This window comes from Lichenostomus cassidix, chromosome 5, assembly GCF_008360975.1.
Source record: "Lichenostomus cassidix isolate B80296 chromosome 5, HeHo_3.0, whole genome shotgun sequence".
Taxonomy (NCBI): Eukaryota; Metazoa; Chordata; class Aves; order Passeriformes; family Meliphagidae; genus Lichenostomus; species Lichenostomus cassidix.
The window spans coordinates 52652974-52679683 of NC_139486.1; the positions used below are offsets into that span (position 1 = coordinate 52652974).

Here is a 26710-nt window from a genome sequence, read left to right on the forward strand (position 1 = left end):
ATATGAGTCTGGTTCCCATTACATTGCAATTTCATAAAATAGAGTCATTTATTTTGGTTTGGTCATCATTTGTTTTCAGATTTAACAACTTAAGCAAAAAGTATCTGGTGCTGACTTTCGTCCAATCCAAATCATAAAAGTGTAAAAATGTCTTTTTTATAATTTAATAAATAATTTGAATAAATTCCCACTGAAAGACAACTGTGAGGTGCTTTAGCTTTGCTTTAGGCAAGCGTTTTGTTAACCAGAGATATTAAAGCTAGGCTGTTGCATTAGCCACTTGGCTTTGTTCTTCTTAAGAGAATGTATTTAATTCACAATTTCAGAAGAACATTCCTCACTGCAGGATGAATATTAAAAAAAAAAAAACAAAACCCCACAACAAAAACCAAAAAAACAACAGATGTAACACTATAAAAGAAGAAAACAGAGTGCAGATGTAGCCCAACCGAAGAGGCTCCCTAGTGGATCTGGATCACTTTTGTGCACACGTTTCTTGTGATTAACATGGGAACTCTGAACTCTGACCAGTGAGTGACTCGACTGAGCCTTCACAGCCACAGAGTTTTCCAGTCATGCTGAGCAGGCAGAAACATTTTACAAATAAAGCCCATACATGGTCTGATAAGGTGAGGCTGGTTTTTTCGCTTACAAACTGTATTACAAATAAATAACTGCAACTTAAAAGAAAATATAAAAAGAAACAGCAATCTTTGGAGGTTTAGTCATAGTGGATCCTGCCAAAACACAAAACCCATACAGAAAACCCTTCGTTCCTCCTGGTGCTTTGCAACACAGTATGTAGAATTTTAAGGAGGATTCTGCCCTCTCCCCTCCTCCTATCACCACTGACAAAGTATCTTCATAATTGCCTAGAGACACCATGAAAAATGGTTGTATGTTTGCCATCACCCATGGTTACCTTCCAGAAACACATTTATCTACATCACAGAGCTATTTGTTCTTTGATTTATTAAGGATACTTCCTGCTGGTGTAGAACTTACTCTTGGCACTTTTTCATCTGATTTTGAAACTTCTGGGGTCAAAACCAGCACAAAACCCTTGCAAAAGTAATTCTTACAACATTTGAGTTCCTATCTTTATTAAGTAAGGGAAGGGACCATGCCACCCAGCAGTCTGCTTACCAACTGTCGCAGAAGAAACCTTGCAGCCAGCCTACAGCAAACTTTGAATGAAATCCTATTTTCCCTTCCTGTTATCCCAGTCTCCTGGCTCATCAGGGCCTGCTTTTGAAACTAATTTCTTGCAATATAACACAGATCATGACAAGTGGCATCACGTAAGGGAGTCTCAACCAATCAATCCTGAATGGACAAATGCCAACAGCTTCTTGACATCCACATCACCATTCACACATCAACTGCCTTTTAACAGTGCCAGATCATCCCCCACAAAGCTAAAGGGCAACTTGACTTTTCAAAGCATCTTCTACAAATTATTCAATGTAACAGTTGCTGAAAAGAAAAGACAAAGAGCTTTTGCATACTTCTTGCTCAAGATGGAAATGAAGGGAGAAAGTCTTGTACAGTTTTACAGGGCAGCTTATGAAAGAATAAGATCATGACCAGACTTCTGTGACCTGCCTGAAGAATCAGTATCAAGTCAGATGTTACATCTTGTTTTACAACTGATAGAACATCGTGTCAGTGAAAGATAGTAACACCGAGAGAAGACCTTTTTCTTGGTGAAAACTTCTTAGTATAAATGGCTAATCTTCTGCCTGTAAATGTATGCAAATATTTTCTGTCAAATGAGAAGCTTCATTGAATTTAATGCATTCCCCAAGAACAGCACCTACATAAAGGCAAAGTTACAGAAAGAATATGGGTTAGAAAATTGCCATTGAAGGAGGCCAAGTTTCAAGGCCAGTAATAGTTGCCTAGTGACTAACTTTGGACTATTTCAGTTTAAATTCATACTTAATAAGTAAAGCATGGACACTTTTGCACTTCACAATAAAACACTAATAAGCCCATGCAAATTTTGTAGAAGTTGTTTATCCAAGTTGCTGGGTAAATACTATGTTTCTATGATACTGTTAAATATTGTACTGTTCCCTAAAAAGATAATTGTTTCTGTATAAATCTTGTCCCACGCTATTAACCAAGCACAGTACTCAATGCTTTATTTATCTTCAGACTGAAACAGAGCAGAACTTCATGGGTTTCTTCCTGCTACAATTAAAATATATCAGAAATTTTCACTTGTACTAATATAAACACACACAACATTTGGTAAATCTCATAAGCTTGATTCCAGTCAAGGGTCGGTCTGACTGTAAGAGATGCTACTTTCTCTCTACAAGTATGTTTAGGAATGGCAGTGCCTTCAAAATCTCCAGGAAATATTCCTAGTGCTGAGCTAAATGGCAGCACAAATTACCTCTCCAATAGCGCAACAGCTACTGTGCCAAGCACAGGATTATGAGATGATCTCCTGTATATAATGTACAAATATATGACTCAAAATAGGAGAGGAACAAAGGAAGAGTGCAAAGCAGGGGCCTCTTGCCACCCCTCCTGCTCCCCACTATTAAATTGGCAGCCTGTGAATCCAGGCACCTGCATCCCACTCTGGAAAAACCATATGCAGTTTAACAGCTGAGAATTTGCAGAATGCCTCCATTGGTTCTCACACAGTAAAGTAAGCTTGCAGAAACAATGCAGGGCTTAGAAGAAAGGAGTGAAAGAGCAACAATACCACCACTGTTCTTAACCGAAAAAAACCCCCACCAAAACCAACAAACCAAAAAAAAACCCCAAAACAACAAACAAACAAAAAAACCCACCTCAAAATAACACTCCACAGCAACCTAGTCACAAAAATCTCATCTGCTATAACTGAAAGGCACAGCCTATGCATTGACCTTGAAAAATGTAAAATAACATTAGCTCTCAGCATTTACATGCTCAAGGAATCTACCAGTAGCTAGTAGCATGGCGGGGGCTGGGGGATGCAACAAACACCAACCTCTTTGCATAGTTAAGAATAGATAAATCCTGTTGTAGCCCAGTGCATTATCGCACTGTGGTCATCCCACTCCAAATCCCTCACTCCTCCCCTGCTCAAGGTACCCAAACATCAAATTAATCCTGGAAAACAAAGGGGTGTAAAATGATGATTCACTCCCTGTATTTTCTTGGGATGAAGACAGAAGCTTCAACCATTCCAGGAATCCACGATTTTCTCATTTCTGCCGCCCAGTTGTTTTGGAGGTGAAAGAGAGGACATTATTTTTAGCCTCCAGCTCAACAACAGCTGGATAGACACAGACACACCCTTTGTTGTCCTATGGCATGTAAAGTGAGAAGTGGAAATGCACACACATACTGATGAAAAACTAGAAAAAACATCTGCCCAGGTTATTCAACTGTCTTTAGTTCATACGCAATATTTAGCTAGATCATCAGTTGGAAGACAACCTACAGGAATGGCTTGTGCTCCCAAAAAGGAGCACCAAGGGGTGGCTTTCCCCACATGCCTCAAAGCCCCCTGACCCTTGTGACTGCACTGTCCTCAGCAGCTGTGGGCCTCCCTACCCAGTGACAGGAGGCTCTGCCTGTAGGACTCAGAGGGACACAATGCTTTGCCTTCCCATGGCAAACCCTCTTCCATCACTTGCTCTGAGCCTCAGGCACCTTCATTTCCGCAGCCACCAGATCCGTGACTTCGCCTTTGTGCAACATCCAAAGTGACAGGGGTGCACCAAGGACTGATTTGGCTGATTCCAGAGGCTCACATCCTACATGGATTTAGACAAGTGTTTATTAGTGATAGGGCTTAATGTGATGCAACATGAGACAGGCACGAAATGTAATGAAACAACACATTTTCTGGAACAGCAGCGACTGTTCCCCTGGAAAGGCTCCAAAGAAAAACAGCTGCATAAGCAGCTAAGGCAGACGGCTACCAGAAGCTTTCTGCACCACAACGCTTTTCAGTCCATCCCCTTTACTAGATATGAAAATGCTTCTGGCAAAAATAGGACTGCTCAGTGGGACATTCCTGACTTACTGACTTACAGTTCATCTCCCATTTGCAGCCTCAGATTTTATCACATAAATTCACTGACAGCCACCGGATACAACAGTGCAGCCAAATGCACTCTGAACCCACTGAATAATCAATCTAGTTTTAAAGTTTGAAATATTATCATGGAAGACACTGAAAAACGGAAATCTATATGCCACTTCAGATAACATTAAAAATGTCACAGGCTGAAGCTTTATTTTTAATAAAAATTAATTCCTCCATCAAAGAAAGAGGGGAAGGAGAAGGCCTAGGAGCTAATTAAACCTGCACTACAAAGATTATACAATCTTTTAAAGTGTATTTTTCTCTGTTGTACTGTTTTATGAGCTCCTTATAGAAATAGTAAGGTTAAAAATGTGTAATTTGACAAAAACAATACTCCGACGTATTTTAATGAAAGATCCTAACTATCCAAAGGGTTACATGGACACTGCTTAAATACACTACAAATAGTTCCAAAAACCTACCTTAAAATATTATTAAGACTAGCTGGATCTTGCTGAACGGGCATTTTTGGAGAGTGAACACCACATAAATACCACTGTAGGGGAAGTTCAAAGACAGCTGAGAACAGTGAGGCTCACACACCCTAAATTGCAACGAAACAGTGTCAATTCATTAATTCAGTGCATCCCCATGAGTCTACTTCTGCTTTCAATTCCTCCAGTATTTTACCCTTTGTACCCCCAGCTGAGCACCTCAGAAACGGGCAGCTTTGTCCTCTCCCAGATCAGTGACTGGAGTCACAGCTTTCTTTTTTTTTTTTTCCCCCTTCTAAGACTGTAACATGGATTTGGGGCTACCTAACATAGGCTGATTTTGGCCACAGTTCTTTCCCCAGCTCTGTGCCCTGCAGCTGCTGTGCTCGCAGCTGGACACAGCACAATCCAGGGATCAGAGGATCTATCTTTATTGCCCTCCTGTTTCACTGAGTCAAAACGCCAGAAGTGAAACATTAGTACATTTATTGCATTCATTTGGCTCATCTTTACCAGGATTTTTTTCTCTTTTTTGGAAGATAAGCTTCTGCATGGAAAAAAGCATGTGCCTTCATTTTTCCTGCATGTATTTGGACACACTTGTCCATCCATCCTCTCTGTCACATGGATATATGTACTAATATTAGATCTGTTTATTTTAAAAAAAAAATCTTTCCATAGAGTTTGAAACTAAAACAATGGTATGAAAGATGTCTGAAACTTGTATTCTGCTATGCTGCACATTAAAGAGGGGCTGCGTGCACTCAGGGTGTTAGAAGGTCAAAAAGTGCCTTCCATGATTCATCAGAGCTGTCAGGACTTTGGAGCTTTTCTGAGGAGCTCTCTCAGGTGGCATTGGTCACATTTAAATATGGTGACTTGATCTCAGATGTTTTATAAGAGTTTGCAAAAATAATTTTTTTAAATATTGCAATTGACAGACATAATACCAGAGAGTATCCCTAGTAATCTTCCGTTCCCCTGCACCAATTACAGTCACCTGAAAAAACCTGCACATTATCTAACAAAAAATGTTATATTTATTTCAGTCAACATATCCACCAGAAACCAGACAACTGCTTTAATCCAAAAATCTCCTTAAATAAAGCACAAAATAAGCCCTCTAACATCCTTTGGAATTAAGTGTGTTTGCTGTTCTCTTACCTGCCTTTCATTGTAACCAAAACACAGGGAAGAAAAAAAAAACAATCCCACACCCAAAACCCAGAAGAGATTGCTTTCTTTTCTTTTTTTGGTCAGTTGTTTAAACAATCAAAGTGAAAACAAGATAAACCTTGCAGAAAGAATGTTGACTGACTATCCCAGCCATGAACATGGTTGGCAGCAAGTAAGTACCTGGCCTGTTTTCTGTAGGCTTACGCCTGTCACACTGAGATAGTGCTCCAAGGCTATACTTAAAAACTTAGCCAAAAGAGCCCAAAACGAAACCATGAAACATAAGAATTCACCAAGAAACAAAGAACTAATGAAGAGAGATAAAGAAGGGCACTGAGAGCCTCACCTGTGGGCACAGCAGAGGCCAAGCCTGGAGTCTTGGGAGCTTTGTGAGTAGTGACTGAGAGAAAATGGTTAATGCTCTACATGGTTTCCAGGGCCAGGGGCTGCCTAGCCAGCAAAGGACTTGTCTATGTACCCAGAGGAAAGGATTTCTCATGCTACATGGCATCTAAAGCATGCAGGCAGGTTGGTCAACAACCATGCCTTTGTTACAGCAAGAGGTTGGTAACACGCTTTAAAAATACACTCCTATTGCTACAGCCTGGCCCCTCCACAGCAATGGGATACTACACTGAACCTGGGACTTTTAACCAAACAACAATCACAGCAATCTAATCAATGAGCTGAGCTTCCACTTGAAAGCTGCTTTTTCAATAAGTGGTGAGTCAAGTTACTTTGAGGATATTTCACAGTATTTAGAATATGTTCTAAAATACAACCTTCTGTTAGGTGAATTGTTAACCAACTCTCATGTAAGATGTGGCTTTTAGAAGTCAATCCTGTGTAAATAAGCTCATATAGAGCTAGACATCAGGTCTGAGTCAGAACCCAGATTTTTAAATTATTATTTATTTTAAAGGATCTTAATCACTTAATACCATCATTCCTAACTCTCCTAAGCAGAATGACTGTACGGCAGTGCAGATGAGCTCAAAATGCAATACTGTACAAGAAGGCAGTAATTTTGGGGTCCTGGGGTAATTTTTTTTTTTCCAGATCATCATGCAGCCTTCAAAGTCACTGCATTTCCACTGCTATCACTCACAGACACTTAATAAGTAACACTAAATACAGCTCCAAAAAGAATGATAATCTGATTTTTCTTCTAGTTTAACTGGTCGCTGGCAAAACCAGTTTACCATCGGTAGACAATGCTTTTACTTTTTACAGTTTTTCTTAGAATTTGAGAACACTATGAATTACCAACCAGCACCTCTTATAAACATAGCATCCAATAGTGCCAGCAAGCAAGATGGACTTGAATTGTTCAAACAAACAGAATTAAAAATATTTACCTTTAGCACAACATGTTTTAGGAAGCTTTCTGACAGCAGGGAAAGTTAACAGCACTCACAGGACCCACAAACCAGGCTGCTGGCAGCAGGTCACACAATGAAAGTTAAACTTCAGCACCTCTGGCTATTATTTCCTATACCATTTTTGGCTGAAAATAAAGAAGGTACATAATAACCCTTATTACTGATGGAAAGGGTCTCAAAAGTAAAATTAAATATAAAATGGCAAAAAAAGATAAAAAGCATGCTTCAAAAAGAGGGGCAGAGAGCTGAAGACATAAAATTTGGCAGCAAATTGCACATCATAAGGTGTATTAGTCCCTTTTACACCAACATCCAACACAATAGAAGGGAGATAAACATACACAGAAGACCAGTGTTTATTTACACGTATTAATGAGTCTGTTTTCACATTCCAAGCAGGGTGAAATTCAGATGGAGGCACCTGCCTCAACAACACCAGCCACGCTTGTTCTGCCACTATCAGGGCTGGATCTGGGCTGACAGGCAGTGAACTTCCTACCCCGGGTGCCTCCAGCCAGGCAGGACTCACAGAACCATGGCTGCCCAAGCAGGGACCAAAGCCAGCAGCAGCCCCACCAGTCACAAATGGCTTCCTACCCGATGCCATTATTTCCTACCTTGCTAAAGCACAAATAAGAGAAAAAGGCAGGGAGAAGAAACCTGAGAGAAATGCTTTTGCCTTCCACTGAGCACTTGCTGATCTGCATAACTTGTTATTACTGCTCTGGGTGTGTAGTCCTTGGCAGGAAGCTCACTGCCATCTCCTGCAGTGTTTTCTAATCTGAGTTGCAATTTACCCTGGAGCAGTTGTTTTATCTGAATTGTAAATCCTGCAAGGATGGCAGAGTGCAGGCAGGACAGGACTGGGAGGAAGGAGCACTTGCTCTTGCACAGGTCCTTTCAGAGCTGCTTTCGTAAATCTTTCAGAGGGGCAGAAGAAGGAAACAACACAAGGCTAACTCACAGCGTGGCAGAACCACATGGTTCCTGCTCAGACAGTATCTCAGTTAGATGAACAAATCCAGAGAGTGATGCAATACAAGTCAGGCAATATCTCTTGGTTGGTTTGTCAAGTAGAAACAGCATGCCCTTGGAAAAACACAAGCTGTTCTCCGGGAGCAACAAATGTCCAGGGCACAACACAAACTCTGAAAAGCTAATCAGAACTTGATCTACCAGCGTCAGCAAGACTACAAGAGACAGAAGGTGAAATGCCACAGCAGTTCTGACAGTGCTCCAAGTAGCTCCGTGGTGCTCCCCCCCAGGCTCTTCCCCAACATAGATTAAGTAAAGGTATTTAAGGCTCTCCTGCAGGTCACATTCTCTCTGAAGTTCTGACTATTCCTGCTGCTCTGCTCTAGACTTGCTCCAGTTTACCTGACAGAACATTTTAGCTGGGGTTCCACCTGCACCAAGAAGGTGGAAAGGAAACTACCCCAGTCCCTCACACTGCAGGCCTCCTCAGACATCAGCTCCCCTTGGATCAGCACCCTTTGGAATCAAGGCTGGATGTGAGGCTCGTTACAAGCACCAGATCATCTTCTGCAGTATATTCCCAATTTTCTCTGGGTATTACACTCCTCTGTTGGAAGGTTCATAGTCTTCTAGGAGTTTTTAGCAATTTTACCCTGTTGATTTCAGATTAACACACAAATATCTCAGAGACCTGAAATGGCAAACAATTTGCAGAAATCTGGCTGTTTGTAGACATGGATTTTGTGTGTAAGCACAGACTTGTTAGGAAATGTGGGAATGTCAAGAACCATCTGACAAAAATACTCCACCTTTAACAGTGTAGCAAAGAAAGTACAGCAAATTAAACCAATTTCAAGGGCATTAAAAGGGAATTTCTACTTTTTTCTGCTTTGATAGATACCAGTTAAACTTCTTTTTTCACCATGAACACCATCACTGTTACGACCTTTTTGGGAGAAAATGCAAAAAGAAAATTTCTTGTTTGTTTAAGAAACTAATCTTCTACTAAAATATTTTACATTTTCTCTTATTGTACAGCACCTTAGAACTACAGTATTTTCCATTCTATGAAAAGTATACTAAAAGCTATCTGCACTGAGTCCTGAACAGCAGATAATGTAGAACTATGCATGTCAGCAGAAAGAGAGCAACCACATCCCAGAACCCCCTGTTCTCAGGGCAGACATGGGAACCTTGGGAAGGACCTCAGCTGCAGGAGACAGGAAATTGCCTTATTGTCTGAAATCTGGGGTTTAGCAGCCAAGTGTTTAATCACTTCTTGGTAGCAAAAGTTATGTATTTCCTCACTTATCAGTACACAAACATTACCAGAGCAAAGCTGGAAGTGTAGCTAACAACAAACCCCTAATGACCACATCTGGCACTGACCCCCTGACAACCACATCTGGCACCAAGCCCCTAACACCCACACGGGGTCGCTTGGAAGGCAGGAGAAAGACCTGACTGGAGCAAAACATCCTGCCCTGGAGCACCCCTTGCACCCCCAGAGCAGCTCGCCTGGTGGATGGACACAGCCCAGCTGCTTCAAAGAACCAAACCCCAAAACCCTACAAAGCAGGAACACACCCTGTCATAACCTTTTTTTTCATTCAGACCTAATTAAGCCACTTGCAGTGACAATAGTGGTGGTTTGTGTGAAAGTGACTGTGTCTCACTCCCTGTGGGAATCTTCATAAAATATCTAGGAAATCAGGTCAGGGTGGGACAGTTCCCTTCTCTTGATTACTTGCAAAGCCATTAAGTGAGGGACAGGGAAACAGCACACTTCTGTCAAAATACAGATGTAAAGCTACTGTTACCTTCCAAGCCAAAAAAAATTTAAATTCCAAATGCCTAAAAAGTCTTATCTAGACTGTCTGATTACTCGGCTTTGGCCAGGCTTCATTGCTTTTCATGACTGATAAAGCTGAAAAAACTGTGTGTTTGTGGAAATGTCTCCAGGATAATGAAAATAAAGTGATTTCATTACCCAATTACATGCCAAACATTTGCTTTTGCTGATGTAATTTGGCCCAATCTCAGTCTAAAATACATCACAAAGAGTCAAATACTTTGTTTTTTTTACAAAGAACTGTCTGCTGTGTGTCCTGTCATCACCCCAGCTTCTTCCTATCCCCACTCTAAAAATCCTTAGAGAAATGAATGCGTATGCAGTGTTCAACAACTATTGTTTCACTGCATGTTAGAGGTGATTTACTGCTTCTCTACTCATCTCAAGCAAATCTTCCTTGCCACTCATCCTCATTAGTCCTATATTTTCTACAGCTTTGAAATAGAAATGGCTTATTAAAATCCTTAAAAATAAATCTAGAGCACAAATTCAGTGCAAGGCTTTAGATGCCCTGTCCTAAAAGGCAAAAGCAAAGAAGCACAAATACCAAAATAAACAGCTTGTCTTTCAAGTATACCAGACACACCTAGGTGCCACCTAAAGTCAGTAGAACATGTGACCTTTAATATTCCCCAAACCTTGTCAGCTTCTGGATTCTGCTATCCAAGCACTGCTTGTTTGGTTTCTTTAAAAAACACAAACACACAAACACACACACAAAAAGCAGCTGAATGTCTCTTTGTAACAAGCCACAACCTTTCATTCCCTCAACTTCCTAAACTTGGCAGTCATCTTCTAGCTGACTAGTTCAAGTTTTATGAACTTCATAGGAATGCCTTTTTATTAAAATAAGCAAGTTAGGAACACTATCTAATATATCTGCAACAAGTTTGGTGTGTTCATTATAAACCACGATTTATCAGGTTTGGAAATATCCCCATTACAATAATTATTTTGAAGAAATCAGTAAATCCAGCAAAAGGGATGGGTATTTACTATTTATGAAGAGGTTAAAGTTTTCATTAAATTATGGATATTTTTTCTGTTGGAGCACAACTGGCATCCCCTTCTTTCATCTTACAATTCAATTACTCAATTAAAAACCAAATGTTTGTCTTGAGGGATGCAATCATTCAGGTCAGCTGAACACTCAAACTTACAGGCTTCTGTACTGGTATGCAAAGCACTGGAGAAACCTGGTTGAAAATCCCAGTTGCCTCTGAAGGATCAACAAATGCCAGCACTTGGGGAGGAAATTTATCCACCTTACCTGCAGGTTTATACATGCTGGATTATTTGCTTAATTAAGGGACAAGTATTTGTTTAGCACGGCAGAGGAAGGTGGGGAGAGGAAGACATATGGAACTCAACCTGCCTGGTTTATCATGAGGGGCAAGGCTACAGAATAGGATGTTTGTAAACAACTGAGGACTGGTAGGAAGCCAGTTTCTACCTAACAAGGAGAGAGACCTGGCACCCACTGCTCATGCTGCTGATCACCCAGGAGCTCCTTTCCCTTTCTCAACTCTGTGGGAAGGAGAGCACAGGGCCAAATAGGTTGTGTTAACTCCCAAGGCATTCACTTGGCAGTCTTTAGAAATGGAGACAATGTGAAAAGGAGTGGAAGGGGTTTGCAGATAAAGACCATCCCCCGTTTAACTGCTCACAGGTACACCAGTGTGGTTAGAATGGGGAGACACAGCTCAGGTTCAGTCACAAAACCTCCAACCCCAATGCTGATCCAGGGCTCCTCCTCTGCTGACTCACACCCTGGCCAAACTCCCCTGAAACCACATGCTCTCTGTAGCGCTGTGTTGGCTAAAGCATCTCCATGAAGCACTCTCTGCATCAGGAACATCGATGCCACCGAGTCCCAGTCAGACTGACAGCACATGACAGTACCAAAAAGAGCCACTCCATTCTTAACTAAGTCCTGGAAACATAGTTAAAAATAATTTTAGAGTCATTCTCTTGCAATAAGTCTCCCAACAGGAGCTTTTGGAAGGAAACCTCATCGATTATAACACAAGATTTGAAAGGCTGAGTTCAGGAGTGAGTAAAACCAGAGAGGCATTTGGGGACCTGATTTAGTGGTGAACACAGTGGTGCTGGGTTAACCAGTTGGACTCAATCTTAGAGGCCTTTCCCAAACTAATGATTTTATGATAGACTTCAAGATCATTGAATTTGTTTTTTAGGATTTTATGTGATTCCATATACATATATTCCATACACATATACCTACAAATGCACATACATATGTTTTTAAATGCACCTTGCTTTATGCTAATATTGTTCAGCCTCAAAACAGGAGCTCAGATTGTACAAGTCCCCTGCCCAGGAACTGTGCCTAAGGTGGGATCTAAAATACAGACAATGCTCAGAAGACCAAAGCTGTGCCTAGGAATTTGTCCCTGCCCTGTGTGCTGTCCCCCTCAACTCGTACATCCAGGGGGAAATACCAGAGTCTACCAAGGCAGTTGATAATTACATGGTAGCACTTTAGGCAAAGTCTTCTTAGTTCTCAAGTGTAAGCATGTATTTTGCAAAAACAGCATGCACATTTGAAGGGGAAGGCAACACTACATTTGCATGCTTTAGAGAACCAACACCTCCTCTCAGAGTAAGTCTGGGATGTTTCCATATGCACAAATCCCTGCTCTCCTGAAACATGGGAGAGCCAGAATTTCAGGTGCACAGCATGAGCCAGGTCCTACCCTCTGATACATATTCATACCTACCTCAAACACCAGTGGGAGCCTCATTTATATGTGCATGCACATATTCATATCATTTACACAGGTAAACAGAAAGTAAATTTAAATACAGTAATGAATCTGCTCCATACAGAAAGGCAACACTCAGATGTCTTAAAGAGGCTAATGAATATACTAACACTAGCTGGATGAATTCTTGCTCATCATTGCATTACGCTTTGCATGCTCAAAAATTGACAGTGACATTCAAACTGCTAGCATAGGGAACAACATGCATTAAACCATTAATGTTCTTCAATTGTCCAGCTTCATTCCCTAAAGAAATAATCACTTCAGATTCCAAGCATGCTCCTCTGCATTAATTAGTGGAAGATGAAAACCAGAGAGAAACTTTGTCAGCATAAAAAAAGTGCTCTTTTTCTATACATATTTGCTAAAACCACAGTGTCATATATACAGTTTTGCTTGATTAGTACAAACCTCTTTCTCTCTAATGCTGGTGAACTGGGCAGGTGCCAGCTCCAGAAACAAATTTTGAACAAGACTAACTCCCAACTTAAAAGTTTGAGATGGAAGGAAGTTAGTGTTTTTTACAGATTCCATATTCATACAGGTGGACTCCAACAGTTTCAGGAAGTTCATTTCTGCCCCAATTCTGTGCATGTTTTTCTACAGCACTCTGGTTTTGTTTTGGGTTGGTTTTTTTTTCTTCAAACAAAGAATTCAAGGAAAAATAATGCACCCAGTAAGACAACTCCGAAATAGCAGAGGGTTTGAACTTCTTGAAAATTGCTCAACTGCTTTTATTCATCCAGCTTAAAATTGTATCATTGTAAAAACTTTGAAAGCCATATTTGGCAATGTTCTTCAAGAGCAGTTAAGACACAGGATTATTGTTATTTAGCTGGAGTGGAACATTCTGTATGTATAAAACTTGTGTATATTGTAATGAGTAACTTAAGTGTGGCTGAAGAGTTTAGAAGCACAGAAATCAACAAGTGCAGCATTCAGCTCTTAAACACCATGCAAAAAAACCCCCCCAAATAGTTTTGGAATGAGGCAGCAGATTTTCATTTTGTTTAAAAAATAAAAAAAAAAAAAAGAAAAACCAACTAAAAACCTCCTATGAGTAATTTAGAACCCAATTGTATTATATCTGCTTTATCTTCTCCAAAGATTGGGAAGATTGCAAAGCCGTATCTAAGAACTATGAGCTGCAGGTTCAGCCACAGCATTCAAGGCCACAACCTCATTTAAAGCCTTGAAGTCATGTATTTTTTTTTTAAATGATGCCTACTAGCAACCTTGGCTCTGTTTACAGAGCTGCAATTGCAAAAATCCACTTAGCTCATTGCTCAAGTTGCGATCCTGCTTTAACAAGTAGGATTTTTACTCCAGGCTGATCTACTTCAAGCAGTCCCCAGGCAGCTCCACAGAGATGAGCACTGGGCACCACTGCCAGGATGTAGCTGTGAACTCCTGCTTGCCTGTTACACCACTAAAAACAGAACCTGGCACAGCACAAAAAAGACAAAGTTAAAATCACCAGCTGCACTGGAGGGAAAGGGTGCTATGCCTACTGCAGCCTAATCTCAGTGCATTGGCTGGGCTGCCAGCATTTCTGAGAATCCCTTATCTGTAAGTGGGGCTGTAAGAGCACAGCACCGCAATGAGCAGGGGCTCCACACTGCTCTCCCACCACAGCAGGGCTCCTCTCCCGTAGGGATAGACACAGATAGGCTTTGCAGCAGCCTGTGATTCACACACGAGGAATGTTTGGTAGATATCCCCACCGAGCCCGCAGACTGTGGTTGCTGCTCTCGTTCCCAGCAATCTGAAGATTCATGTTTCTCTCGTTAAATCAGTGATGACACAGAGAAGTGCAGGTCTGGGCACAGTCCAGGTTCATGATGAACACCCCCAAGTATTTCACAGAATATCTATACTCACACTGTTCACATACAGACATTTTATATCTATTTGCAAGTTGGTCATATGTGCATGACAAATGTCCATTAATTTCTGCAAATACTTACAACATGCCATTAAAAATAAATCTTTAAAGGGCAGTAATACCATTCTTTCAACACTGTGGAAGGTGTTGATTAGCCTCCTTCTTGGCAACCTTGTAAAGCATTACACAGGCTATATATTTTATGTACCAACCCATTTCCACGAGTGTTCTCACAAAATAAAAATTAATGACTTTACTTAAGAAGTTTACAGAACAAACCCTTGGCTTTTTAATGTCACTACTTGAGAGAAGACTTCGTTTTTATATTTCACATGGGTCTTAAAACTGCTTTTTTGTGTCGCAAATACTTCCTCAAATTCACAACCATGGAAGTTTGGACCTGGGGCTGTATGTGTATGGTGAGGTGCATGTGGAATATTTCCTATAATTTGTTAATCATCAGACACTTTCTCATTCCTTCCCTTTCCTGTCTGTTTTCATCACAAAGATGCTCCATGACATATGTTCAAAGACTTTTCCAGAGAACAAAAGGGAGGAAGGAAGCAGAGGTCAAAAAGAGAAATGAAGGGAAAAAGGAAAGGAAAAAAACCCCAGAGCCTGCCAGGAACACAGTGCAAATAGCTGCAATGATACTCCTTTACTACGTAAAACTATATTAAGGACCCTTATGACCTCAGAAAACATTAATAATCATTGGGAGCTTATGAAAAATGAATAAAACCACAGGAATCTGTATGTATTGAAGGTAACTTGGTGTCCTTCTCCCTCATGCTTTCAAGGATTTTCAGTCAATGACGCAAACCAGAAGAAAGAGACTTTCAACATGGCCTGTCTACTGAGTCCATGAAATAACACTGCAGTGATAGTTTTAATTTAAAAATCCTCCACATTTTGCTGTCTAGTTATCCCCCAGTGTGCTCCTCCTCTCTATTCTACTTCTACACAGTCAAGTAGCTTCTTATAAGTTACCCTTCTTGAAGTAACTTCAGTAAAGAAGTCAATTGGTCTTGGGACAAAGCTAGTAGAAATATTCTGACAGCCAGATGAAACAACTGGCAAGAGCTAGAGTATTTTGTATGGTTTTGTCAGCAAGATTTATACCAATATTCAGTGGTGCTCTCTATCAAAATATGTATTGCATGCTCTGTAAAAAGAAGATCATTTCCTGTGTTCTCCACAGCCAAGCAGACCATCTCCTTCAGGAATTACCACAGAGCAATTATCCACATTCTGCTTGCAAAAAAGCACTACCAGGAAAGGGCTTAAATCCATAAATACTGCAGGATTTTCTTCTGCTGTGGTTTAGCAACTAGAGCCAACGCCAGGTGACAAAGACAGATCCCCTGACCTCCAAGCAGCACTTCCAGAGAACAGCTTGGGAACTGCTGCTGGAACACATTTGGCCAGCCCTGGTCTCTTACAGCATGCACAAAGCTGAGGAGCCTGCTGAATATGTTACAGTCTGTGCCTTGCAAAACCCTGTTTAATAAAGCAAGTAGCTCTTGAGAGCCTGGAATGAATGCAGTCTACTTCTTCAAAAGTTTGCATGTTATGCCTGTTTGGTGATGATGTATAAAAGGACAGAAAATCTCAGTCAGGCTGAAAAGCAGGCTGCTTTAAAGCCCACTCTTATAGGCACTGTGTTTGCACAGAGCTTTCAGAAGAAAAATACCTTAAAATTTGTCCAAATCAGTTGATACCAGTTTTAGTATATTAAAGGGAAGGTTAGATAAACCAACACATTGCATGTGATAGTAGAACCCTTGCTTCTGCAGAAAAACAAGTTTAAAAGTTTCCCAGCTATGAAATCCAAAACTGAACTCCACTTACCTTAGTGTTCATACAAGACTTTCCACGTTTATACTCTTTGTGACTTGCTCTCTTATCAAGCTTGTTCCACAAAGCTTTGGCCTTCCATGTGTTCACTCTCGATTTCAGTTTTGTGTAAAAGTTTCTATTGTCCAAGGGGTCTAATTCAAGTTGGCGAGTGAGAATATTGAAGGCCTGAATGGTGCCTTTGCATGTTGATGCTTGTACAAAGTTTTCAAATATCTGGCCAGCTTGATTGTATTTTTCATCATCGTTTTCCCCCATGTTCTGAGAGTTTGAAGAGGATTAAGCTGGAGCTCTTGTGCCGGGGTACAGGTGATCAACAATAGTGAGTACTTCTATGCATGTTATTCCTAGAAAAGACAAACACAGGTCGCATTAGAGCGGGTTCTGTGTGACAAAATTAAACCCACAAACTGCATATACAATATGAATATAAAAACCCAGCATACAGGGACTAGACAAGTAAGCACAAAAAGCTAGTAGTGATACCCAAGTGTTACAAACTAACAGAACATACTCGTGCTGTCATCACTTGTACTCACAAAGACTGTTCTAAAAACCCTGCTAACTCAAGCCTACTGCTTCAAGAAGAACCAGCTTCACTGAGAGCCTGAGGATTTTTTTTTCTTTTTCTTTTTCAGCCCTAGATAACTGATGAAGAAACCCCAAATGTCCCAATTCTTTCCCCAAGCAGAATTTATGTAACAGTAAGTGACATTTTGGTCTTAAGAATTCATGGAAACCTGCAGCCAAAATTCAACACTGTTGGATGGATTTTTTTTTTTAATGCTGTTGCACAAGTTAGGGCCAAGAGTGCAGCTTACCCAGAGTAATTTAGAAGTGGCACAATCCTTTGCCACAAGCAAATGTACAAACCAGGCTAAGCAGAAACATCATCACAAGTTACACCAGCACTGAAGAAACAGAAAACAAGTAATCAAAGAGCCCCCCTTTTCCTAACTCTCTTGCCAAAATGAGAAAGGGTTTGGTGCTCTAGTGTATAGAAAGGAATTTTATCTCCATGTCTCCACATGTTCAGTGCTGAAGTTATGTGTTTGGAGTCTTACCTTGTCATGTGCTGATGATATAAAGTAATGATGTTTGGCCTGCTAAGCCCCACTGGCTTTTCCTAGTAACATGATCACTGTCAAACTGTGCCTGATATTCCAGATAAATTCCCTTACATTCTGCAAGAGCAACGCTATTCTAAATTAACATAAGTTTCAAAGAACTAAAATACTTTCACTGCGGCACTCCCTTATCCTTCTTTAACCTTGTTCTCCATCTCTAATGGGGAGCATCTTAGAGTCAGCCAAGGTCCACAGAAAATATCCAAGCGGCTTTCTCATTTTCCAAGAAAATTCTTACAGGTTATGTATAAACTTGTCCTCAGAAGAGGGTTTACCTGGACTCAAGTTCAGAAATTTAAGTAATGTATTTTTTTCTTGCTATTAAAGAATTATCTACCAGTCCAAGAAACCAAAAACTAAATCAATGCTTGCCTAACTTCCCACATAATTAGTTATTTTACTTGGAACATCATCTGTTGGCTGATAGTTTTAGAATAAATTGTTAGAAAGGCCTTTGAAGTCATGCTTTTCAGTTTAACACTGTTCACAAACTATTCACCTTCTGCTAGCATTTCCTTCAAATAGGAAAAGAAAAAACAAACCCAGTGTATTTAAGTAAAGAAGAAACCTACCATGTCTATCCTACCATCCTCTAATTCAAAAAAATATTATGCAACTTATTAAAGAGATCCCATGGGGAGATATAAGGAAGCATTTGGAATACTCACATTCCCTGTCTGCACTCAAAATAAATAACCTTTGTATGCACATCAGTCTGTTGTTGGTTTGTGGGTAAAATAAATTGGCAATGTTGAGAGTTTGTACAACTTCTTAGACCAAATGTCATGATTAAATATTTGGTGCCAAGAATAAGTCAGGAAATTTTTGTTTTCCCCTCTGAATACTTCATTTATAGTACGTTTCATGCCCTTTTCTGAAGGGCTTTGTGGCTTTGTGAGGTAAAAGCACAAACATTTTATATGCCCTGCCTTTCAGAAGGTCTAATTTTCCAAGCAGCTGAGTGCCATGAACTCCCATTGACTCAAAAGGAGTTCAGGACATCCTGCAGCTTCCCAGGTTCAAGCCCTCCAAGAATTACATGTTACCAAGAGGGAGCCCAGCCACCTTTGCCACCCTGGTGCAGATGCAAGGGAGGCCCAAAATTCCCCTCACTAGCAGTGGCTTTGGGAATGCAGAGCTACACAAAGGGTTTAGGTCAGTCCAAAAAGGGCCAACAGATACAAAAGTTCCATGGAAAAGGCAGGGAACAGCTGTGCAACACAATGTAAGATTCTACAATGAGGCCTGAACAGCTCAATATACATGCACCTCAGGATTTGAGGCCCATTTAAAAAAAAATATTCAAAATCAAGGCTAAACACTTTACCTGACTCCTACGGTTGCCTGAGATATTTTTATAATAGAAAAGTCAAAGTATTTTCCCTTTTCTCTCAGAACAACCATGAGCAGCTTCTTGGGGAGCAGGGAAGCGTCAGTGAAACATCCCACCCTGGAAACTTTGGCTTGAGGGAGTGGCAGCCAGATAAACTCTCCTCTGTCACCATGAACTCACAGAACACTGCCTCCTCAGAGCTATCAGAGACTTTGACCAACACAAGAGCTATAAAACAGTGCTTCCTCTCCATTGTTTTATTAGCTCACCACAAGGCTGCTGTCATGTTCCTAAAACACCAGCACCTTTAAAAATTAACTCTTGGCATAACTGATGAGTGACTGTGATCACAGGCTCTTTAATTCAGTGTCTTTTTCTGCTCACAGAGACAAGAGTTTTATGGCCTCAGCTGTTGCCATCCAGCAAGGAAGTGGGGGAAGAGCAATGCTAAGAGAGGAAAGCTGTATCTGTGCTAACCAAAGAAGAAAAGCAGCATGTGGCAGTGCTGATAACAGTCAGGACAAGGCAGAGGAGATGACCAGCAGGACCCACTGCAGGCAAAGAGAAGGGGACAAAAAAATTTTTAGCATGGAGTGGAAAAAGGTATTGCACACTTCTGCCTTTCCACTGAGGAGGACAGGCAGGACACCTTCTACAGACTTACAATCTCCCTTTTCCAAAACGACAAAGCCAAGAGACTCTTTTTTCTGGGCACAAAATCTTCTCATGAACTCCCAATACACTCCCATCTTATCCATAGTGAAAAACTGAGGAGTGGCATTTCAGTAGAGACATTTTCTCACTAGGGAAGCATTTCTCCTTGCTGTGTCAGAGGTCATATTCTCAAAAAAAGTAACATTTTGTGGTCAAAAAATCAGGATGAGACAGGAGACTTTGGTTACTAAGGTTTCTGGATTGCTGGAAACACCACTTCTTTTCTCTTTTTTTTTTTTGGCATGAACACTGTGTTGACAGATGACAGAGCTGAAGATGGTGTTCTAAGTGTATGCAGCTGATGAAAAGTACACATTTTTTTCTGAGGAGTCACTGATATTTCACTGCAATATTGTATTTAATTCACTAGAAACAATGCAATAAGGACAAGAAATTCAACAGTCATATAATTAAAGTTTCCTGCTTTATAACTGTCTCAGAGATTTAAGAGGCAATGCATTAACTGCTTACCTGTAGTAGAAAAATTAACAGTGTTTGGCAAAGTACTCTAGTTCTTAGAGTATTATCATTTATCCTTTTCCTTCCTTCATCATATAGATCACTCTAGGGATGAAATACAGAGCCAAAAATCTCAAGGTGAGTATCAGTACTGAAACTGCAAACTATGCTTTTTAAAGTGACTATTGAACTTCCTCTAGAAGCACAATCCAAATATATAATGCAGTTTATTTGAAACTTCACTGAAGCGCTACAGAGCCCAATAAAAATTTGGGTCAGTGAAAGGAAAAGAATGAGAGAGCAGGAAGTAGTCTGGACAAACAGTTCTTTTAAGCCAGAACTGAAGCATCCGTGGGTTCAAGAATTGCCATTTTAGGTCCCATGCATGATGTAGTAAGAACATATTAGAACTTGGCCTTCCACCCAGCTTCCCATGGTATCACAGGAGTCTCTGGAGGGCATAAAGTATACTGGGGAGAAGAAGGGTTGTGTCCCTTCCACTGTCAGAAGTTATCCCTGCCTCCTTTCTGCCTCCAGCCAGGGCAAACAGGAATGTCAGATAAGGAAAGCTGAGAAGTGCTGCTCATGCCTGGTGGCTGCCCAAGAAGAAAGTGAGGATCTTGTTACAACTAAAAGGAAAGCAGTGCAAAAGGGAGAGAGAGAAAGCACAAGTTAAAACAAAGGTACACATACGGATGCATACATAGGAAAGCAAATGTCTCCAGTCTTGGCTGTCATTTCTTGTCAGTGAAACAAACTCTGCTACTGCAGACAATTTTAGGAATCCTGAAAAAAGCAGCTCCACTCTCAGGGCAACTCTACTAAGTAGCTCTAGTCAAATGGACATATGGAGCTGGTTCACACATGGAGTCTCTCAGCAGCAAGCTGAGCAAGCAGTAAAGTTGACATACATGAGTCATTATGTCACAGGAAAATAATGTAACTTTTTGACTGCAGCACCATGCAAATTGCTTGTCAACAAGGTCTTGAGGTACAATTCGGAAAAATTAAAAACCTCTTTCGGCTTTTTTGTCTCACTGGAATGTGAACAACCCTAATTTAATTCAAACTTGAAGCACTTAAGTTCTTCCTTAGTCCCTTAATGCACTGCTTCTAATACGTGAGAACATGTTCCTCAGGGAGATTGGAAAAGGATTAAATTCCTTGCATTTCAATATCACTAATCCTGATTCCATTTTCAACACAGCCCTAATTCTGTCATGTTTACCAAGAAGAAATTCTTTTATTAAGACTCTAGTTTGGCATGCATTCAGGATACAATACATTTATTGTTTGCTTAAGGTTAGAAACAACAAAAGAAACAAAAGACTGGATTCTGCAATGTCTGTGGTAATCATAGTAGTTATCTCCTTCAGCCCTTCCTCATCATCAGTGAAAACTACAGTATTTCTCCTGTCTCTTTGCTTGATTGAACTATCAGATCAATACCATCACAAGAAGTGAAGTTTGCAAGTGAACATGGCCATGTTACAGGACCTTGTAAATTTTTCACCTTACTTTGTACTGTGATGCACTTTGTTTTTGTGGAGACCATTCTAAATATAAACATTTATAGCTGGAGGAAACACAGCTTTTGGTGGTTTGGTTTCTTTGCATGTTGTCCTAAAACTGACATAAAAAGAAAAAAAAAATTTATATGTGATTGGTAACAAGTGGAGCTCTCCTTTGCTAGTTAAAAGCACATTGGTCTGAAATACTTGTTTTGTGCTGGCAACAAACAGAAAACACGTTCCTTAAGATGCACAGTCCTACCAGAAACATCAATGAAGGGAAACTGCTTCTGAGCAAAGCCTCACAAACTGTCTCTATAAACAGCCAGATTACTCTTCTGTATTTTTATAAAAAGCCGACTTCCACAGAACTCCTGCAAAATAACTTTTCAGGCCAAGTATGGAATTCAAAAAAGCTCCTGCTGAGACACTCTGTGCCTATGAACTTACAAGGTTACAGTACAAAACCTATCAGCTTGTTTTGCAGCAGTTACATGAGACATTTCAAACACAGGCCTTCCAACAAGTGCTGCTGTGCCAATTTAACCTGCTGCAGCTGGAAGCATCCACGAGAAAATACAGCTGGAAACATGTACAGTAACGTTTGGCAGTGGATATTTTAGATATGTTCACAGGAAGCATAAAATAAAATGACCTATTGGTAGGATTTTATCTGCCACACAGACTAAGTCACATTCCACACATTTTAAAGCTGGAAGCTTTAAAAATAGTCTAGTTTGTTTCTTGATATTAGTGGCCTGAGCTTTACTGTGGGAATGCACTAAGACTCTGATAAGTAAAATGAGATCAGTCCCGTAAGCCAGCAGCTTGCATATGTCTCCATTCACAGAAACATACAGAGCTGGCATGGATAAAGCATGGGATGCTGCCCGAGGGTCCACATGTGCAATCCCAGGGATGGAGACTCAAGCCTCTGCCCCAGCTGCTCGTGAGCCCAAAGACACAGCATTTCCCAAGTTTCATATAAATCCAAACAAAAGTGGCAGCCACAGGGGTCACACCCTGCACAACCTGCTGCCTGCACAAGAAGTCCTGTGGGCATCACTAAAACCCCCAGATGCTCATTTTGCAAAGCAAAAGCACAGGTATTTCAAATGAATGACAATACATCATTTTAAAGACATTTTTATGCAGCATATACTCAAACTTCTCATCAGAAATACCATAATTTCTGAAGAATGAGTTCTAAAATAAGGAAATTCTTTCCTTTTTTTTAAAGCAGTGTTGTTGCACATACACTACTGGAAATTGTAACTCTAAATCTTCAAGTCCAATGGTTTTAAGGAGAAATGTCTCTAGCTCAATTCTTATTCCCCACAGGTTTCAGTAAGTACTTAATTATTTTTTGCAGGGCTGCTAAAAGTTCTGCTGCAAAGTCCCAAGTTTCCATATACAAGTCTACATCTTCAAAGGTAACTGTAGATGATTATGCCACAGTCATTTGGGGTTAATGCTATGCATAAACAAGATATTAAAACTTGACTCTTGTTTAGACTGGTTACAAGGAAGAACATTTTTCAGCTCTGTTGTAGTAGATCAGAAACACAACATAAACTGTAGAAGGATTATGCTGATGTTTTCCTAGGTTAGGATCACAAGAATAAAGGAAGAAAGTATACCATAAGGGTAATATCAACCTACAAGAAAGCATACCTCTTAAGAAAAGGCACCTGTTATTTAAGTTAGAAAGATGTTATGAGTGCAGTCTCAGTGAAAATAATTAAAAGGACAATCTTTAAGCTCTTTGAAACACCTACCTTTTTTTTCCTATAGTGACATTTATCATTTCATGCTCACAAGCTGGAACAGCATAGATGTAGAAGTTAATCACAGAATAGGCAGTGTTGGTTTTCTTTTGATCAGCACAAGATTCTCTGCTTTCAATAGGATGTCTGGAACACTGAGCCAGACTAATTTGGAGAGCAAGTAATACCCTATTTTCCATTCCCAAAATCACAGCAGCATGGAGATGGCAGGGCCAGACACATGGAGCAGGGATGGACAACACAAGAGGATGATAGAAAGGGAACTCTGGCACTACTCCTGCCCGGTTGCCAGTGGGAACCTCAACATCCCACTTCTCACAGCCCTGTGTCTTCCTCTCTGTTCCTCACCCTCAGGTCACAGGGAAAACTTAGACAGCACAATTGTGACCATGAACAACACAAAAAAAGCATACCCTCTAACTGACAGAGCCATGTCAGCAAAACCCCTGGTATACATGCAGCTATACCAACAAAATTGAGCCACATTTGGCAGCAGTTCCCCTAGTACAGCTTTCCCTTTGTATGCATGGGGTCATAATTGCGGAGGTAAAAACACCATAAAAGAAAACAAACACACAAAGCAGTAAAAAGCAGACTCTCTTAGTCAGCAATCGTGGAAATACCATTTATGGTACTTTGAGAACTGGAATAACTCAGAAGGATGGGTGGGGCAGAGAGATAGGCCATGAACTGACACAGCAACGTGGGACTGCCAATGCCTCTGGCAGTGCCCCAGGAGGAGCCACCACATTTCTGGTGGACCCCAGCAAGGAGCAAGGGACAAAGAGTGGCACCAGTCTTGATTCCTTGAAGCCACCCAATACCCAGATACAGCCCATCTGTCCCCTTACTGCGATCACTCCCAACCCAGTGAGCAAAAAAGAGCAGCAGTGCTGCTTCTCTAACTGAGAACTGCCCAAAACATCAGCTGGAGACACCAGAAAGTGCCCTCAGAGAATGCTGCATGCCAAAGCAAGGCTGCCTTTTGTTTTTCCTCAGGATTTCTGTGAGAGAGGAAATTAGTATTTGTTCAGGGTTTTCTGAAGCTAAAATATGAAATTATGGCTGTGCTGAAGCAAACTGCCCAAGCTATGTCTTGGGGGAGAAAAAGAATAGTACCAATGTTAGTTTTTGCAGATATGTGCCAAAAGGTCTCGGGAGTATGTTTCAGATCATCTTTCCAAGAATGGATCTGTAGATCTCTGCTCTCCAGTATGTGTCCCTCTCATTATTGGGGCTGTGGCAATTACCCAAGAGGAATAAGGAGCCAGCACTGGGGCTGCAAGACCCTGAGGGCTCCAGTCCACAGTAATTCATTTGGCAGAGCTGCCCTCATCTGTAGACATCAGACTTCCAGATCAGTAGTGAGGATTAATCCATTGAAAACACAGACAGAATTGCTTTGCCAATGATCAAAGAAATGAAACATTCTGGGCAACATTTCATATGCATACACACATTTTTAGGAATGAACACATTCCATTGCTTTTTTTTTTTAAAAACACAAGGTAGCACACAGTCCTTCCTATGTTTTATTGGGGAATTAATGTTATCAGTCACGCTGAAATTCATGGGAACCACAATGTTAAAGAATCAAAGAAACCCAAAAGTAGTTTTGAGTTGTAAATGATAGGTTCCTTGGTTGCAGCAAAGCCAATTCACCACCAAAAAACAGCCATTGAATGATAGTGGAGAGCTGAGAAGCCGCACCCAGACAAGTCAGCCAGAGGGTGATGGGAAACCAGAAAATTAGGTTAAACACCAAACTCTGCTCCAAGGAGCATTTACATAAAAAGACAAAAACAGTAAGAAAGCTACTGTGTTAGCTTTGTATCTGTTTTATGTTTTTTGTCCTTGTAAATTGGACCCACAGTTACCAAAAGAGATTAGAAAAGGCATAGTTTCTGAAAGTAGAAACAGTATTTTTGGAAGAAAATGTGCAGGACAATTTCTACCCTCCCTCTGCCTGGACTTCCCAAAAACTGAAGAAAAACAAAGTATTAAAAACACCATATAAAGATGCCAAGAGAGTTACAAAAACATGATCCATTTCTGCTGCAGAAAAATCTTCACAGACTATAGAATGCATCCTGAAACATTAGTTTTGGGACATCCACCAGCAAAAGAAAAAAACCAAACCAACAAACCCATGGGAGTAGTATGTTGGGAAGCAGTCCCATCAAGAAACTAAAAAAACAGTTTTGAAGGAAAAACATCATTAACCAAGAACATGAGGGATGACATATGCACCACTGTTTTCACAAGGCAAGCTGAGATATAGTCAGGATTAAATTATGATTCATCTTCTCCAGTACAGCAAAATTTACTAGAAAATGTGAAATACCAAAAACACCACTTCTTGATAATAATTGTTCATCACACAGCCTGGCTCCAGAAGCCTAAGGCTTAAATTCTCTGTGTTAGTCCTGTCAACAGTATTGAAGGTCAAAAGATTGTACCTTCTCTATTAAAGTTTTTTACGCAACAATGGCCACTTGCTCCTAGTCACCTACCAAACTGAATGACCTATGCTGTAATACGTAGAAGATGTTATCATCCTCTTCATTAGTAATCCATTCATTTGGAAAACTTATTTTATCATGTTCCTGTATTTCATTGCATGTAAGTGGGCAGACACTGGATTAATGCAAGCCCTTTTAAAGTGCCAAGGCAAAGGACAATGTCAGATTATTTCCCCACTGTAATCTAGTCCTTACATTCGTTTTACAGTACAGAAGAGTCAAAATTTCTCAGTGAAAGCATGCATCTGTGGCCAGCATCAACACACACATACCTGAAAGGCAACGTTAACAGTGCATTTAAAGAGATGAGCCTGTGTAAGTGCAAAGACATCACAGGTATGCTGCACATACCCAGGAAGTTTTAAGGCACTGCTGCCATTTCATTCCCATATATTGACGTGAAATTACGTGGAGCAGCCACAGCTGTTTGGGGATCCTGAAATGATGCCATGTGTGACTACATGGTGCTTACTTGGGCATGGTGTTTTCAGTACAGAGTAGGTAGAGGCATCACATTTCTTCTACAGCTACAGGAAGACAGAAGTAAAGGTGCTTTGGTGCCCCAACTCTCAAACATCCTGTAATTTTCAGAAAGGGAAGGGATTAACTGGTTCTGGGTTCACAGAGTGCCTAGTACCCAAGGTGCTGATTAGAACTGGCTTCGTTAGAGAAAACAACAATTTAGGAAGGCATGTGGTTTGCAGAAACATCTTGGGTCAAGTTGGTTTTGCTTCAGCTGAGCCCGCACCACTGAGCCCCTGGGCACCACGTTTATCCCTCACTGTGCCTGCTCTGCCAAGAGCAGGGACTG

At 40.6% G+C, this 26710-nt stretch overlaps 1 protein-coding gene across 4 annotated transcripts in view; it reads right to left on the reverse strand.

Annotated features, from left to right (window-relative positions):
• MICAL2 (microtubule associated monooxygenase, calponin and LIM domain containing 2) overlaps positions 1-26710 on the reverse strand; it is a 115437-nt gene that overhangs the window by 76623 nt on the left and 12104 nt on the right. For all 4 annotated transcript variants that reach the window (XM_085063099.1, XM_085063098.1, XM_085063097.1 and 1 more), the window contains exon 2: positions 16441-16793. In XM_085063099.1, the coding sequence (XP_084919225.1) occupies positions 16441-16704 (264 nt within the window). In that variant the 5' untranslated portion in view covers positions 16705-16793. The remainder of the gene's footprint in view (positions 1-16440; positions 16794-26710) is intronic.